The 17,401-nt window shown below is 35.2% G+C and overlaps 1 protein-coding gene across 1 annotated transcript in view; it reads right to left on the bottom strand.

Moving 5' to 3' along the window:
• The window catches only part of LRP1B (LDL receptor related protein 1B), a 1,867,078-nt gene that overhangs the window by 1,718,794 nt on the left and 130,883 nt on the right, over nt 1–17,401 (bottom strand). Inside the window, exon 2 of the mRNA XM_061135390.1 lies at nt 1,479–1,601. Coding sequence (XP_060991373.1) covers nt 1,479–1,601 — 123 coding nt within the window. The remainder of the gene's footprint in view (nt 1–1,478; nt 1,602–17,401) is intronic.

Below are 17,401 nucleotides of genomic sequence, written 5' to 3'. Positions count from 1 at the left end.
GGCCACTGGAAACTTAGCTACTTTCTGTCTCTATTGATTTGCCTATTGGGATATTTTACGTGAATGGAATCATATCATATGTGATCTTTTGTGACTGGCTTGTTTTCCTTCACATAATGTTTTCAAGATTTATCCAGGTAGCACGCATAAGCATTTCAAATTTTTATTGTTAAATAATATCTTACTATGGAGTTACCACATTTTATTTATCCACTATTTTCTTATTTCTTATCCATTATTTTCTTATTATTATTTCTTATTATTATTATACTTTTTCCTTTTATCATGCATGGAGCATTATCTATGCTATAGGAGTCAAGAAAAAGTTTTCAGAATTAAACTGATGAAATTGATATAAAATTAGAAATACAGTAAACTGCAACTCCTTCCTACCAAAAAACTGATCTATCCAAATTGAAAAAAGGCAATTAATGTAGATATTCAAGAACTCATATGTTGAGAAACTTTAAAAGCACCAGGAGACATGGAAATGGTGAATAAGCATTGTTTCTGCTTTCATCAAAATATTGTTTCCATCTAAAGGACTTATAAACAAGTAGATAATAGTGGAGAATGGTAACCATAATTGTTATCTCTGTAATACCATGCAATAACAATGAAGGAGTTTTTTTTTTTTTTTTTCCATGTTGACTTCACAGAACTATGTAGTTGCTTTGAGAATGATACTGATAAGCTGATATGCCTGTTTGCCTGGGTAGTAAAGACTGATACTAGTAATGCCAGATTTATCAATGTGAAAATCTAGGAGACTCTCCATACTCCTCATGATAAAAGGTATTCAAAAGAAAGTGCAGAAGATTTAGCTGTGAGTCCTGTTATTACTTACAATTTTGATTTAATGGCATTTTTCACATGACACAACCCTTAATGGACTCCGAGTTACATGCAGCGGTACAATTAGAATTAAGACTCGTGTATTAATAGTTCTGAATTTGATATTATAAAATCAAAGATCTTCACTGCTTGAATGGACAAATGTAGTTTTTATCTTTCAAGTTCAAAGGAAAATATGTTCAATAATTTGTGTAGTGCTCTAAACACTAATAGAAATAATATGGGAGCTAAAGCTTGATTAGTTCATTATTCTTTGTATGTGTTCCTCTGCCTCAAAATGTGTGAGATAAATTACTGGAGAGGATTTTATTCCCTTTTAGTGCTGTGTTTTAATGGATTTTTTTCTCTTCAAGTATAATTTTTCTAGGAGTAATACAATCACATTGAAAGAATTAACCTTGCATTTTCTTCCCTTCATGAGTTAATTCACACAAAACCACATTTAATGCTCTCATTCACATAGTCTTTTTAAAGGAAATACAAACAAAAGTTTTTTTTTAAGTTTTCAGGCTATTTGGAAAATAAAAAAGAATAAGGTGAAATAGCAGTCATCCATGAAAACAACTGACATTTAGTTTCACATGTAAGGTAAATCTGAATGGCAAGAGAACCTTTCTACTCACAGGTATCTAAAGATTCGTCTGAATCATCAGGGCAGTCAGGGTCTCCATCACACAGCCAGCTCTGGGAGACACAAGTCACGTGATCGTGGCAAAGAAATTCACCAGGATCACAGGACTGCTGATCTGAAAATGAAAGTGTTTCAAAATAAAATATGAATGATCTGAACATGAACACAAGAGCAGTACAAAGATGAAATGTGAGAAAGCAATGCATAAAAGGTACATGAATGGGATCCACATTTTCTGTTCAGCAACAAAGCTAGACCAATTATTTTTCTTAATTTTATCCACTCAGCTCAAGTACTCAGTTTCAAAAGACTGAACTTTTTTGTAGTCTCACACAACCTATCCTAAAAATAGTTAAGAATTCTGTTTGTTTTGGGGGCTACAATCTTTCTCATGGTCAGTTAAGGCATATATATATTCCAGGAAGCAGGTTAATAGAAGACGTTGATCCAAAGCAGAAGTTCTTAAGCAGAATCTTCTAGTTTCCTACTCTGGCCCAAGAAAAGGAGAAATCAGCAATAAAAGCGAAATCTTGTATGTAAATACCATTTTTTAGTATTCAGTTCTTAACCATTCACCCTGATGCTGGAACTTCATGCCTCTATGTCTATTAGATACCCCCATATCATCTTATTTTCTCTTCTCTTCTTCACTGAAACTTCCCAACTGAAAGCTTCTGTGGCTGGACAATGAGAGTGATAGAAAATTCCATAAAGCTTTGCTGTAATTCAGGTTTTTACATTTGTTTGTATTCAAAATTCCATTATTTTCCCTCCATTGTTTCAGAATATTTAGGATCTGTTACCTTTCATCAAGTCTTAGTAAATTCATCAGATGCTGCTTTTTGCAATAGTCTTATTGTCCTATAAGTCTATTCAACAAAATATTTCCTTTTAAAAGAGTTTTAAAATATGTCTGATATAAAAATGCTCTTACAATTGATGACCTCTCTGAGTGTAAAGGAGTGTTAGGAGTGTTAGACATTTGATATCACTTATTCTTTATTTTATATATATTTATATAAATGAGTCAAGATAGAAGAAATTCATCAGTCAATATGTCTTTTGATATACATCAAATACACATTCTAAGTGATATGAAAGCATTACACCATAGCTTAATTGACCTTTTCCCACTAGCAATATGCAAAACGATGGCACGTTTTCCACTTAATGGTTTGATAAAATATAGTATGTCTTTCCCTTCTCTCACTCAGCCTCTTCCTCCAGCCCCAAAGTAACTTAAAACAAGCATACTTTACGGTTCATAGGAAGACTTCCCTGGTGGGCAGACAGTAAAGTGTCTGCCTACAATGCAGAAGACACGGGTTCAATCCCTCGGTCAGGAAGAGCCTCTGGAGAAGGAAATGGCAACCCACTCCAGTACTCTTGCCTGGAAAATTCCATGGATAAAGGAGCGTGGTAGGCTACAGTCCATGGGGTCCCAAAGAGTCAGACATGACTGAATGAGTTCACTTCACTTCCAGTTCACACACATTCACAAAACATACATCCATAATTAACTTTTCCTACTCTGCACTATGATAATTTCTCAAAGTTCATATAATTTTACCTTATCACATTTTCAATAAATTCACTATCAATTCCACACTCATTACCACTGCTATCATAATTTTTGTTTTTTTTTTTTTTTTTTTTTTACATAGGCTGCTTCTGTATATTCTGAATTTGGCCTTAGAGCTGGTGCTATAGAATCAAAGATATAGAAGTCTCAGTCTTTGTCTTGAAAAATTCACCAGCCTATTTGTACCAACAGAACCGAAATTAAAAAAAAAAAAAAGTACACTGTATACAAAAAGGTGCCAAATAAATGATGTAGAAAATAACTGCTAAAAGGAGAGCTCACAAGTAGAGACAGATGGAGACAAAGAAAATTTGGGGAGATGTACTAAAGTATTTTAAAGGCAGGCAGGATATAGCTGAATGGAGAATAAACATAGGACGTTCCAGACAAGAGGAAGAATAAAAAAATGCTAAGGCACTGATTACTAAATTACATTTGAGACAAATATTTTATATTGTAATTGAAATGACATTCAGGTTATAAGATCTAAGTTTTTCTCCACCAAACATTATGTGTGATATTTATAAGTATGTTCCAATGCTAGGAAGGGGACTTAAACTTTGCTTTTAGGCAGTCATGTACATGTAGTTAATGCAGGAAAAGAGCACATGATAAAATTCAAATTATTTTTGCTTGTAGACAGAGACTATATAATTTATTATCAAACTGGGAGAGATCTTAAGAGTGAAGGAAGATATTAATAATTACCCTGGGGCAACAAGTATAAACAAGGTCTCAACCAGAAAAATCAGAATCACTGTTCATTATAACTATAGCTATTCTGCATTTGGTGATTTTTGAAATGCTAAGTTGTAGCATCCCTCATTCCCCCCAAACTCTAATTGCTATCAAGAAAGGGAGAAAAAATGGTGCCTTGCTAAATGCCATTATATAGTGCCAGACTCAGTAAATAATCAATAAGAATTTGAAGCATAAAAAAATGAAATGGGCCATACAGAACAATTTATGGGTGATGAAAAATAATGTCTCAAAAATATAGGTCATGTTTAGTAATGAAGGACTTTGAGTACTGCAGGAAGCATTCTGTAGATAATTTGAGGTCATGGAAAAGTACTTAAGAAAGGGTATTCTTGATAAACTGCAAAGTCATCTGTTAGGAGACTATTGCAATTGTCTAGAAAAAAGTTCAAGATGACTGGGGTAAAGCAATGGGGACTAAAATGGAGACTCTGTTCTAAATGACGTAATGTAAGAGTTAGGAGTTGCTGACTAAATGGTTGAGAGGCTCAAATATGCCTCCAGGTAAACAGCCTCAGAAATTGATTAGATGGTGTCTCAAAACAAAAACAGGATATAGAGGTGGGAAACAAAGAAAAGATATTGTGTATGTGAATGTAGATTTGCATATGAGCCTGGTCACGGGGACAGTAGAATAATAATAGTAAGGAGTAATTAGTATTTTATAATGCTCTGTAGCTCAAAAAACAGTTCCATCCCTGGCATTTTTATTTCTTATTTTATTTATTTATTCAACATATATCACTGGGCTTCTACTATGTTCTAGGAATTGAGGATACAAGAGTAAGTAAAACAAAGCAGAATTCCTTGCCAACATGGAGTTTATGTTACAGTAGAGGATAGAAACAAAAATAAGTAAGTTAATGGTAAAATGTATTAGAAGACAAACCCTATGGATAAAAAAGTAAAACAGAAATGGGTTTAGTGTTAGAGACTGGGAAGATTGATATAGAACTTGATATAGAAGTTTGGTATAGAATCAGGTAGTCAGAATATGTCACAGAGAATGTAAAGGCTTATAGACGATTAGAGTGACATCCATCTGAATAGAAGGCCATTTGTTAAGAACCTGCAGCAATATTTCATTATATATATATGTAGCACATCTTCTTTATCCATTCCTCCATCAATGGACATTAGGTTGCTTCTATGTCCCAGTACTGCTGTGAACAAAGGAGTGCATGTATTTTCTTGAATTATCATTTTGTCTGAATATATGCCCAGGAGTGGACTGTTGGATCATATGGTAGCTCTATTTTTAGTTTTCTTTAAGGAACCTCCTTAGTGTTCTCCATGGTGACTGCATCAATTTACATTTCCATCAATAATGTGGGAGGGGGGTTCCCTTTTTTCCACTCTTGTCTCCAATATGTATACAATGGAATATTGCCTGCATACATGCTCAATCACTCAGTCAGGTCTGATTCTGCAACCCTATGGACTGTAACCCTTTAGGTTCCTCTGTCTATGGGACTCTCCAGGCAAGAATACTGGAGTGGGTTACCATTTCACCCCCCAGGAGACCTTCCTGACCCAGGGATTGTACCCGCATCTCCTGCACTGGCAAGCAGATTCTTTACCATTTAGCCACATTATTACACTGAGGAAAGTAAGTAAGATCAGGAAAGACAAATATATGATATTGCTTACATGTGGAATCTAAAAAAAAATGGTATAAACAAACTTATTTACAAAACAGAAATAGAGTTACAAAGGTAGAAAATAAACTTTAGGTTACCATCAGGGAAAAGTGTGGTGGGAGGCATAAATTGGGAGATTGAGTTTGGCATATGCATACTACCATATATAAAATAGAAAACTAATAAAGACCTAGTGTATAACACAAAGAACTCTCCTCAGTATTCTGTAATGACCTATATGGGAAAATAAATAAAAGAGTGGATATATGTTTGTGCATAACTGATTCACTATGCTGTATACCTGATCTAACACAATACTGTGAATCAACTAAAATCCAAGAAAAATCAATTTGATAAAAGAACTTGTGGCAAGAGGGAACCCAGTAAATTTAAGGAACAATAAGAAATGCTGAGTCGCTGGAGAAAAGTCAAAAAGCAGAAGAACTGAGGTCAGGGAATCAATAAATACGGGGTTGAGGGTGGCAGATGAAGTCTTTGAGTTTAAAAAAAAAATAAGATGGGGAACCACTGGAATATTCTGAGTAGAGAGACACAATCTAAGTGACCTCCTTTCCAAAGGATCACTCTTGCTACTGTGTTGAAATAGAGTACAGCGAAGTGAAGGTAGAAGCGGAGAGGTCAACTAGGATATTATTGCAATGATGTGGGTGAAAGGGGATAGCTGTGTGGATAAATGTGCTGGTGAAATGGAGTTTCAAGATGATTTGATGAGGAAACTAAAGTTGAATGTCTTTTCACCATCTCATTAAATGTCAGGATCTTAAATTCAGATCTCTGACCCTAAATGTATAACTTTTCAACTTTTTTTTTTTTTTAATATACTGACTACAAGGTGCTTGGGAGACATCCAAGAATAAATATGCAATAGGCAGTGACAACTTCAAGTCTGAAATTCAAGAGAAAGTTCAAAACTGAAGATACAGAAAAGAACTGGAGCTGTACAAAAACACTGAAAAGTGTAAGAATAGATTTAGATGAAATTAAAGACAGGTGGGGGAAGAGAGAAAGACAGAGACAGGAAGAGAACGTCAACAAAGTAAGAGAAGGCCAGGGACTTCCCAGTGGTCCAGTGGCTAAGACTCCAAGTTCCCAAGGTAGGGTGGCGAGGTTCGATCACTGACAAGGGAACTAGATCCCACATATGGCAGCTAAGAGTCTGCTGTGCTGTGCTTAGTCATTCAATCCTGTCCGACTCTGTGACTCCATGGACTTCAGCCCACATGCCACAGCTAAGACCCTGGGCAGCCAAGTAAATAATAAATGAATATTAAAAAAAAAAATGATCAGGTCAGGCACGGAGATAGAAAGTTTAGCCAGAGGTACAAGAGAAGGACAAGGGGGAAAGGGATGCATTAAAATCATGGAAAATTTTAAGAATAGATTGACAAAGGGGTTCACCAATGACCAAGCACAAGTAGGATAAATTCTAATAAGATGGAGCAAACTTGAAGGTCGAGGGATACATGTCATTGAAGGGAGAGAGACTGGAGGCTCCAAAATGATAGGAAAGTACAGCAGCTCCTAAGAACTCAGAGGACTGGGATGCAAACCTAACCAACAGTGGGAGCATCTGCCCTGAGGAAGAAAGGATAGAAAAGTGAGACAGATAAAGCATTAGCTGGTAGGGAAGAAGGTTAAGGTATTCCTACATGGTTGTGTTTTCTCAAAAAACTGAAAAGCAAGATTCACATTTGGAATTTAAAGAAGGTAGAATTGGAAAGAGTGGTAAAGATTCAGAATGCATAGAAAAATGAAAAGGGAGTCAACTAGAAATCTGTGAAAGGATGTCTTTCTAACAGCAATGAGAATCCAATTAAGCTGAAAACTGTATATTTGACAGTTGATTTGTTTTATATGCGTGTCCAAATGTTCACCTGCATTGAGTCATAGATACAAATAATTCCTTGGGAAAATGCCATAAGAAAGACCCTAGGGAAAATATGTAAACCACTCATCCTCAATACATATGCAGATGTATTGATAGAAAAGAAAGTAGAAAGTGAAGTCCTCAGTCGTGCCCAACTCTTTGCGACCCCATGGACTGTAGATTTTCCAGGCAAGATTACTGGAGTGGGTTGCTATTTCCTTCTCCCTGACCCAGGGATTGAACCCCAGTCTCCCACATTACAGGCGGACTCTACTGTCTGAGTCACCAAGAAGCCCCAGATGTATTGACACATAGACACGTATACAAAATCATGATGCAAATTTTTTTTTTTTTAAGTAAAATATACTTATGGGAATTTACCTAATGAGCCTACATTACCAGCTTGCTCAGCAAGCTCCAACCTTTAAAGGGAATTTGCATTGTTGCAATTTTGAGGACAGTTTTATATTATCCTTCTAGGAAACAGCAGTTGAGAATAGCTTGTTACAACCCACCTATTTATTCTTCTACTAGATATTCCATTTCAAGGTCAGTTTTTAAAGCATTGATTATTGGATTCAAATAAATGAATTTCCAGCATTTTAAGGTGATTATTTTAAAATACATACACTGGATTGAATTCTTTGAATCAGAAGCTAAATATGTTATGTCTGTGTGCATTTTCCATTTATCCTTTTTAATGCTTCATGCTACACTTCTGAGATAGCCAAACTAATCTTATTTTACATGTCTTCCTATTGTATGAAATGTAATATTATACACTGTAATTAAAACAAGAAGCTTATGAGAATGTGCAGGCAGTTTTGCTTGCATTCATAAGGAAGAAGATCAAAGCTAGTACTGCAATTCTTTATAATAATAGACTCTTGCAATCAAAAGACATGAAAAGATTAGGACAACCATAGCCTATAGAGTTTACTGAGTTTGGATTCATCCTGGCGTGAGGAAAGCTTAGTGTAATGATCCTGTTACACTTATATTAATACATCTAACTACTTATCGTAATAAACATGTATACTAATATTTTTGGAGTTTGGATGTAGAAGGTCTTAGCTAAAAGGTTTTATATACAGAAGTTGGCATATACTGGCTAATTTATATTTTCTTATTTTAAGCTAATGAGAAATTGCTACTCAGAAACCATACAGGTCAAACACTAAAAGTGATATCTGTCAATAGGGTCAATTGTGTAGTCTCTACTAATTCCTTGAATATTTTATTATAATTAAATTATAATACTGTCATGAAATTTCCCTTAAAAGTTGATTTGCTACTTTGCTACTAATCAGAATGTTAGCTTACCAACAAATTGTGTACTGAGTGCATGACAGGTCATCATATGGGAACATTTGAAGGACATACACATGATGAGCTATGGTAGCTAATTAGAAGTTAAATGTAAAGGAGGGATAATATCCACTCAACAGCCAAATTACTGCGAGTCTGATTCTAAACCAAGCTAAGTTAAGGAAGAAATAGATACAGCCTCTTGAACAAGTTAAGTATGAGGAAAATGCTCTGAGTTAGGTTTTCAAACTTAGTTAACATGAAAAATATTTACTTATTATATCTGTATGTGTGTGTGTGTGTGTGTGTTCTCCACTGTGTCCAACTCTTTGCAACCCCATGGACTGTAGCCTACCACACTCCTCTGTCCATGGGATTTCACAGGCAAGAATATTGGAGTACTATATCTTATATCTATATCTTAAACATAATTATCAAAATTAAAATATGGTTATATATTTTTCATGTAACAGGTAATGAATTCATTATCTGAAAAGAATTTTTATAGAGGACTACATAATACATTGCCTGTTCAACTTCAAATTTTGATAAAGCTCATGTAAAATTAGCTATCAAGTATCAGGAAACACCATAATTCTTTTTCCTTTATATTTATCTACTCCAGAAAAATATGCAAATGTAAATGAAGAATATCATCAGAATTCCATTTATTTTTCATAAGATATTTAAAGGACTTCTTCTCCAATGTTTTTTCCTACTATCCTTTCACCATCCAGCATGTACTTTAAGCTCTCCATACTGTTCTATTCACTTTCCTTAGATACATCATTGTATGAATTTTTGTATTTATTTTATGTGCTTATTTATTTGATTGGAATGGCTTTCCTATGTAACAAAACTAGTACTGCTGACAAAGGTCCATCTAGTCAAAGCTATGGCTTTTCTAGTTGTCATGTACAGATGTGAGAGTTGGACCATAAAGAAGGCTGAGCACTGAAGAATTGATGCTTTTGAACTGTTATACTGAAGAAAACTCTTGAGAGTCCCTTGGACAGCAAAGAGATCAAACTAGTCAATCCTAAAGGAAATTAACCCTGAATATCCATGGAAGGACTGATGCTGAAGCTCAAGCTCCAATACTTTGGCCACTTGATGTGAATAGCTGACTTATTGGAAAAGACCCTGATGCGGGGAAAGACTAAGGGTAGGAGGAGAAGGGGGTGAGATGGTTGGATGGCATCATTGACTCAATGTGTATGAGTTTGAGCAAACTCCAAGAGATAGTGAAAGGACAGGGAGGCCTGGCACGCTGCAGTCTATGGGTTTGCAAAGAGTAGGCCACAACTGAGTGACTGAACAACAACAATAATTGCTCTAGAGTCCAAAGACATTTTACCTCCTTTAATTGAAACCTTCACAACAAACTTTTTCTTCCTTCATCACTGATTCCATAGTACTCCACTCAAACCTCCCAAAAGATCTTATTGTTTTTCACATTAGTACAGTAGCTACCGGGTGCTGAGCTTATGGAAGGCAGAGGGTTCTGTCTTAGACTTCACATTAGATATAACAAGGAGTTTTTACTGGGAAAAGTCAAATTTTCTATAAAGAATTTTACATTACTTTTGGAAAGAGAGGGGAAAAAGAAAAACCAAAGCAATTCTGGTATTTTTTGTTTTATTATCAGAATGATAAATAGCTTTATTTAGTTAATCACCAAAATAAAGCTAAGCTTTCCCATGTTTAAAATAAAATACTCTGAATAGCAAAGATTATACCATATAAAACTAAAGCATCCATGAAAACTAAAACTCAAATTTGAGAGAGATTCAATGTTATCCTCCAGAGTCTCTTAAAGACTATACTGAAAATTACACTTTTACAAAAGCTGGCTATACAATTGTAACTTAGCCAAATGCTTTAACAATAGTTTTTTTAATGATAATTCCTTTAGGAATATAATTATTGTAAGTGTAAGATAAAGTGAAACAGCATTTTAAGTCCTTGCTTAAAAAGAATACAAAAATAATTTGGATTATGCACACTTAGAGAGGAAGGGAGGGTAGATCAGAAAGGGTCAAAACTGGTAGTTTCATTTTGGCAAGGAAATATATCTCCTTCACAAGATTTGTGGTTGATTGAAAAATAAACCTTATTATACACAATAAAATTATAATTCATTGTCTCATTTATCGATGCTAAGTCCATCCTTAAAATCTGCCCAGGCCTGTATCAGAAAGTCAGATAGTAATGAAGAGTATCCATATTTCAACAATGATAACATGGTTTTTAACTAATAACTTTCATTGTCGAGTCATTACTGATAATTTAAAAATTTAATCTCTCTTGCCAAATACATATTTCCACCCACACATCATGTATATAAGAACATCATGTTCTTATATAAATGTATCATTTTATCATATGACTCAACCTGGAGCTCTGTTATCCCTGAAGATAAGACTCATTAAGAGAGACTAATCAAATTATTGAATTAACAGCCCAGTGGTAGGCTGAATAAAGGTACCCCAAACATGTTCACATCCTAATTTCCAGAGCCTCTTAATGTGTCACCTCACTTTGTAAGGTGACAAAGCAAGGTGACATGTGACAGATATGATTAAAGATCTTGAGGTGGGGAGACTGTCCTGAATTATCCAGGTGAACTCAATGTAACAACAAGAGTACTTATAAGGGACAAGTCAGGAGAGAGGACGAGACCACAGAAGCAGAAGCTGGAGTGAACTGTGTGTGTGTGCATGCTAAGTCACCTCAGTCGTGTCCAACTCTCTGCTACCCACCCTGTGGACTATAGCCCGCCAGGCTCCTCTGTTTATAGGATTCCCCAGGCAAGAACTAATACTGGAGTGGGTTGCCCTGCCCTGAGGAAGCAGTCATGAGCCAAGGAATGTAGGCGGCACTACAAGCTAGAAAAAGTAAGGAAGTGTATTCTCACCTACAGCTTCCAAAGTAACTCAGTCCTGTGGACACTGTTTAGAGCTTTGACCTCAAGAACTGTAAGATAATAAACTTGTGTTGCTCTAAAGTCAGTAAGTTTGTGGCAATCTGTTACAACAGCAGTAGGAAACTAATATCAGACCCAAGTTCACCTCACAGTCCAGATATTACTTACGTAAACCTGATTAAATTATTATGAAACAAACAAACCACCAGCTATTTTATCACTAGTTTAAAGGCTGTTTCGGTGGTTCAGATGGTAAAGCATCTGCTTACAAGGCGGGAGACCCAGGTTCAATCCCTGGGTTGGGTAGATCTCCTGGAGAAGGAAATGGCAACCCACTCTAGTATTCGTGCCTGGAAAATCCCATAGATGGAGGAGCCTAGTAAGCTACATACAGTCCATGGGGTGGCAAAGAGTCGGACACGGCTGAGCGACTTCACTTTCACTTTCTCCTAAAGTGCTTTCTGTTAATTGCAACATTACTTAAATAAAACACATTTTTTTTCTTGACGTCGAATGACCATCAAAATAAATCTGCACAGGACTAAGGCTAGTAATAATGACTAGAAATACATGACAAAATTTTATAAAAATCACTATAAATGCTCACATAAATGATACACCTGATTGGAAAATATATGAACTGGGGAGCGTGATGTGTATGGGTGTATATACAGGTTTTTATTCTCATTAGACGAGAAAGTACAAAAATGTAATATCTTTCTATTATGAGAAAATTGTACTTAATTGTATATTTGCATGCTATCTATTGGCTACTAAATTAGTAATCATTCTATGCCTTATTAAGCACCAAGTGCTTTTGGTGCTGCAAATGGCAATTCATACTTACAAGGACATCTTATATAAAACCAAGACAAAATTGAACATTTTAAGAAGTACATTATCCCCAGGAAGTAGCTTTGCTCATTTATCATTTCGATCATAATGAACAAATAAGAAGTATCTCTGTAAACATTTCAAATTAAATTTGACATTTAATTTTCAAAGACAAAGTTTTTTTTTTTTTTTGATCATTTAACATTGGTTGCCTCCTCATTTTTCTCAGGCAGTGATATGGAAATTGTAAAGCACTTCAGTATAGACTCATTTGGAACTGATTCTTTACCAAGAAAAAGCAAAAAGTACCCAGAGTAAAAACCTTGTTCTTTATTTAGCAAGAGGCATAGGATATATTTTTCAGTTGAAGAAAACTGGTACATTCAACATGGTTGAGTCAAATTTTTATTATCATTGGCTAACACTTTGCAGTTCAGAATTATTTTCTGAAATTTCAATAGAAATGCTCTATTTCCTTTTTACCTTCCCTTTCTCAAAAGCCCATTGAAATGAATCTGCAGAGTTATTTCATATACTATATTTTTAAGGAGGGAAACATTTTTGACAGTTCTCCTTCATAAATGCAAAAGAAAAAAAAACCCTAAATTATTGACATTTCCCTGCAAGTTCTATTCTCTGAATCCTGTATGATTCTCATCCAATCTCCCAGGGGGTACCAAAATTCACATATTTTTTTCTCATCTCTAGGCTTAGTGAGATATGAAGCAGATGGTTAGGCTTTGGCTCTTTCAGGGATGATGTAATATCTCCTATTCCTTATGCTTTTTCTTTCTTTTTTTTTTTTTTTTAACTATTTAGGGCTCTTCAAAGCCTACAATTTTATTTCTCTCAAATCCATATTTTGACTTTTACATGTATTTTTCAATAAAAAATTCTTGTTCTCTATTTTAAAAGACTTTAAACTTATTGATTTAATTAATGTTCATTTACCAAAAGAGACCTTGAGAACATAACAATGGAGACAACAGTATTTCTACCCACACATTGCTGACAGGGTAGACAAAAATAGGTATTTACAATAATGTGTGGTAGGTGCTAATAGAGTTGTAACTAGAATGTTGAAAGAGCAATTCCTGATATGGGCAACTGGGGTCAGGGGCTAAGATGAGGAGTGGGCATGCAGAAGATATTTTTAGTTGCCTACCTGGTAGTTACTTTTCCCATGTGTGAAAATCCCACTTCCTACTATCAAGACAGGGAAGGCCATATGTTTGCATTCCCAGTCATTCTTGTAGCTAGGATATGGACATGGGCCCCATTGTTGGCTAATGAAACTAAGGCATCAGGTGTGCTTATAGTACTACAAATAGACTTGAAGGAAGAGTTCTCTTACATTGCTTTAGGTTGTGAGCATTTGAAATTTCGAACAGCCACAGCCATTTTGAAAGCATGAGGATATTTAAGACTGAAGGCCAACATACTGAGAATGGCAAAGTGGAAAGACACACACTACTTGCATTTCCAGTCGTATCATTGGCCTATCCTGAAGTGTGAAGCGAAGTGAAAGTTGCTCAGTAGTGTCCGACTCTTTGTGAGCCCGCGGACTGTAACCCTCCAGGCTCTTCAACCCATGTGATTTCCCAAGCAAGAATAATGGAGTGGGTTGCTGTTTTCTTCTCCAGGTCTACCCCCAGGTGCCCCTCTAACCCAGCCTGCTAATCTCTAGACATTTTGTTATGTTACACAATTAATATCATTACTTAACCATGGAATACTGGGCTTCCCTGATAGCTCAGGCAGTAAAGAATCTGCCTGCAATGCAGGAGACTGGGGTTCAATCCTTGGGTCAGGAAGATCTCCTGGAGAAGGGAATGGCAACCCACTCCAGTAGTCTTGCCAGGAGAATTCCATGGACAGAGGAGCCTGGTGTGTTACAGTCCATAGGGTTGTGAAAGAGTTGGATATGACTGAGCAACTAACACACACACATACTGGGTAATTTCACTACAATTCAAAAGAACTGATACAAATATGAGGGAAATTTTCCATAAAAGGTCATTTTTAATCATTTTAATAAATGAATATGAAATTGCCAAGCTGCCAAGAAGGAGAATGTCACTCCAAACAAAAGAGAGATCACATAGGGAAATACTGAATATCAACATAATACCAAGTGACTAACAGAGCTGGAGCTTAGTTTATGTGTCAAAAAATAGGCTGGAAAATAGACTGAATATTTACAGTTTAGTTTAAATATAGTCAATATTTTAATATGCTTTTCACAGCCATTTAGGAAGACTTCTTACTGTGCTAAGTTGCTAGATTTTGAAAACACTTCTTTTACGGAAGATAATTAAACAATACTATAACTGATAATAGTTATTGAATGTTCACTCTATGCCACATGCTAAATTAAACACTTTGTGCATTTCTCTTAATACTCACAGAAAATCTACTGTTTGCATCTTGCAAATCAGATATGAGGCTATTCGGAAAACTAAAAGACTAATATCATCCAACCAGAAAGTGGGCACAGTCAAGACCAAAGACACTCATCTATTGACCCAAAGCCTTCTGTCATAACCACTAGAGGAATTGTTTTTGTTTTTCAATTTAGGGATCACTGGCATTTTGAGAACAATAATTTTTTATTCGGAGTATATTTATCACTATTGACCTCTAGGCATTAAATGCTAGCAGTACCTTTAGACATCTTAACAACTCACCAAGACATCCCACATATAAATGTGCATTTGATACAGATGTTGGACTAAAGAAACCTACTTGCAAATCATATAAGCAGTTATTTTATTCATATTACTTTAAGTTACTGAGTCTTTGCTCCAAACTTATACTTCCAAAACAGGTCTCAATGTTTTCTTCTCAAGTCTTTCCCACCTATTGGATGTTAACTAAAATTCTGTGTGTTTGAGTCTCAGATCTATATAGGTAGCAACTGCCCCTGGAAGAAGTGAAACTTTCCTCATCATTTATTTACAGCATTGTGAATTAAAGACAAAAGGAAGATATTTGTGGAAATGGGAGCAATCATGAAAGTATACTGCTAATGAAAATATTGAATATTAACTAAAGGAGATTGGAAGCACCATAGGTAAACATCCTTTATGACACTGTGAAGAACTTCCTACCCTGATATTCTCCAGAATCAAAGGCATGGAGTAAAAAAATTTTCTAGCTCCTTCCATTTTACCTTCACAATCAAACAAACATTTAAAAAGTAGGAAAGTCCTCCAAGTGGAAAAAGAAAAAGGATAGTGAGATAGTGGTTTTCATAGAATAGTTATCATTTTGTATATATAAAATCGAAACCCCAAACTATCAAGTGAGAAAAGTGTCTTAATTAGTTAATACGATAGAGGACAGAGGTCTTAGTCAGGTGGGCTTGTTTATTTAGATAATTGTGAAATATGAATAAAAGTTCAATGGGTGTCATAAACATCACTATAAGGAACACAGCTAGTCAAGTACTTCTCTACAGAAGACAGATGTCATGAGAATTTAAATTAATCCTCGTGAAAGTAATCATTACTATATCAAAGAAAAGGTCTAATGGAACATTTTATGTTAATAAGAATTGGAAAAGGGAGCCATGGAAGCCTAAGTGAATATAAATTAAGCTGCATAATGTTTTCAGGAAGAAATATAAATGCACACATTTTTCTAACATTATACCAGTGCTTGTGCTCTTTCTACAATTAAGAAATTTGCAAAATTAAATATCAAAATACATATTAAGTCATGTTAGATTATCTATTAGAGTGTTCTTATTTCAAATAGCTTAAGTTTTGGCAATATTTTAACTGCACTTTAGTTAAAATGTAAGAAAATGGAGGATAGTAAAAAAGGAAAAAAGTCAGAACTGAAATTCGTCACCTTTAGGAAATAACCACTATTGTATTGTAAACATTTCTGTAGACTTTTGCATATAGAAAGAAATACATATAAATTGTTGGGATTGTTTTAAGTACTTAATATATTTCTCTGTGCCTTACCCCCTTTTTATTCAAAATATTCTGTGATAAAGCTTCATTTTGGTAATTCTAATTCCATTTAATGCATATAATAAGGACATGGCAGACTATATATAAATTTTCCATAGTTTTTTAAATTTTAGAAATTGGGAACTAGTTTGATGTTCAAAAGTTGTAGGTAAAATTAAAAGCTGCAATAAACAACTCTGTAGGTAATCTTTGGTTACCTGTTTTACTAAAATGCAATTTAATGATCAAAAGTGAGATTTTGCAAAACAATTTATTTTTAGAGCTTTTGATGTACTTAAACAAGTTGCCCTCCAATATAATGTCAAAATGTAAACCCCAAACTTCTTTTTATCCCACATCCTAAGCTACACTTGTTAGTATTTTTCATCTGTTGACCCAAGAGCTTATATCATTTTAAATACTTGTGTTCCTATGACCCTCATTTTCTTCATATTTTCTGACTAATTTCAGGAACATTTTAGTTCAGGACACCCAGGGATGACAGGAAACTTGGAAAAACTTATAAGGCCTGAACATCCTGGTCCCCACTACCCAGTTAATCCATGTGTTAGAAAATTAGGTTCAGTGTGACCTCATTCTGGCACTGTATTCTTAATATGCATTTTAAGTATCCTCTGTGAAGGCTACTCCAGAGCAGCCCTGAGCGAGAATTAACTACAACCAGTCATGTCTGACTCTTTCCGACCCCATGGACTGACAGCCCATGGAATTCTCCATGACAGAATACTGGAGTGGGTAGCCTATCCCTTCTCCAGTGGATCTTCCCGACCCAGGAATCAAACCAGGGTCTCCTACATTGCAGGTGGATTCTTTACCAACTGAGCTCTCAGGGAAGCCCCTAACTACGTATGCAATAATTAAAGTTCCTTTGTTTAACAGTCAGTGTGTTGAATAATCATCCTCTCTTGCCTTTTTGATAACTATAGGGCTGGAATTCAAGAGTTGGTGTTAATGGAAGACCACCACCTTCAACAGAGGATGGAACATTATATAGC

The sequence above is a fragment of the Dama dama genome, chromosome 33 (genome assembly GCF_033118175.1).
Source record: "Dama dama isolate Ldn47 chromosome 33, ASM3311817v1, whole genome shotgun sequence".
Taxonomy (NCBI): Eukaryota; Metazoa; Chordata; class Mammalia; order Artiodactyla; family Cervidae; genus Dama; species Dama dama.
The sequence above is the reverse complement of the archived record's forward strand: the minus strand, read 5'-3'. Positions and strand labels throughout refer to the sequence as shown.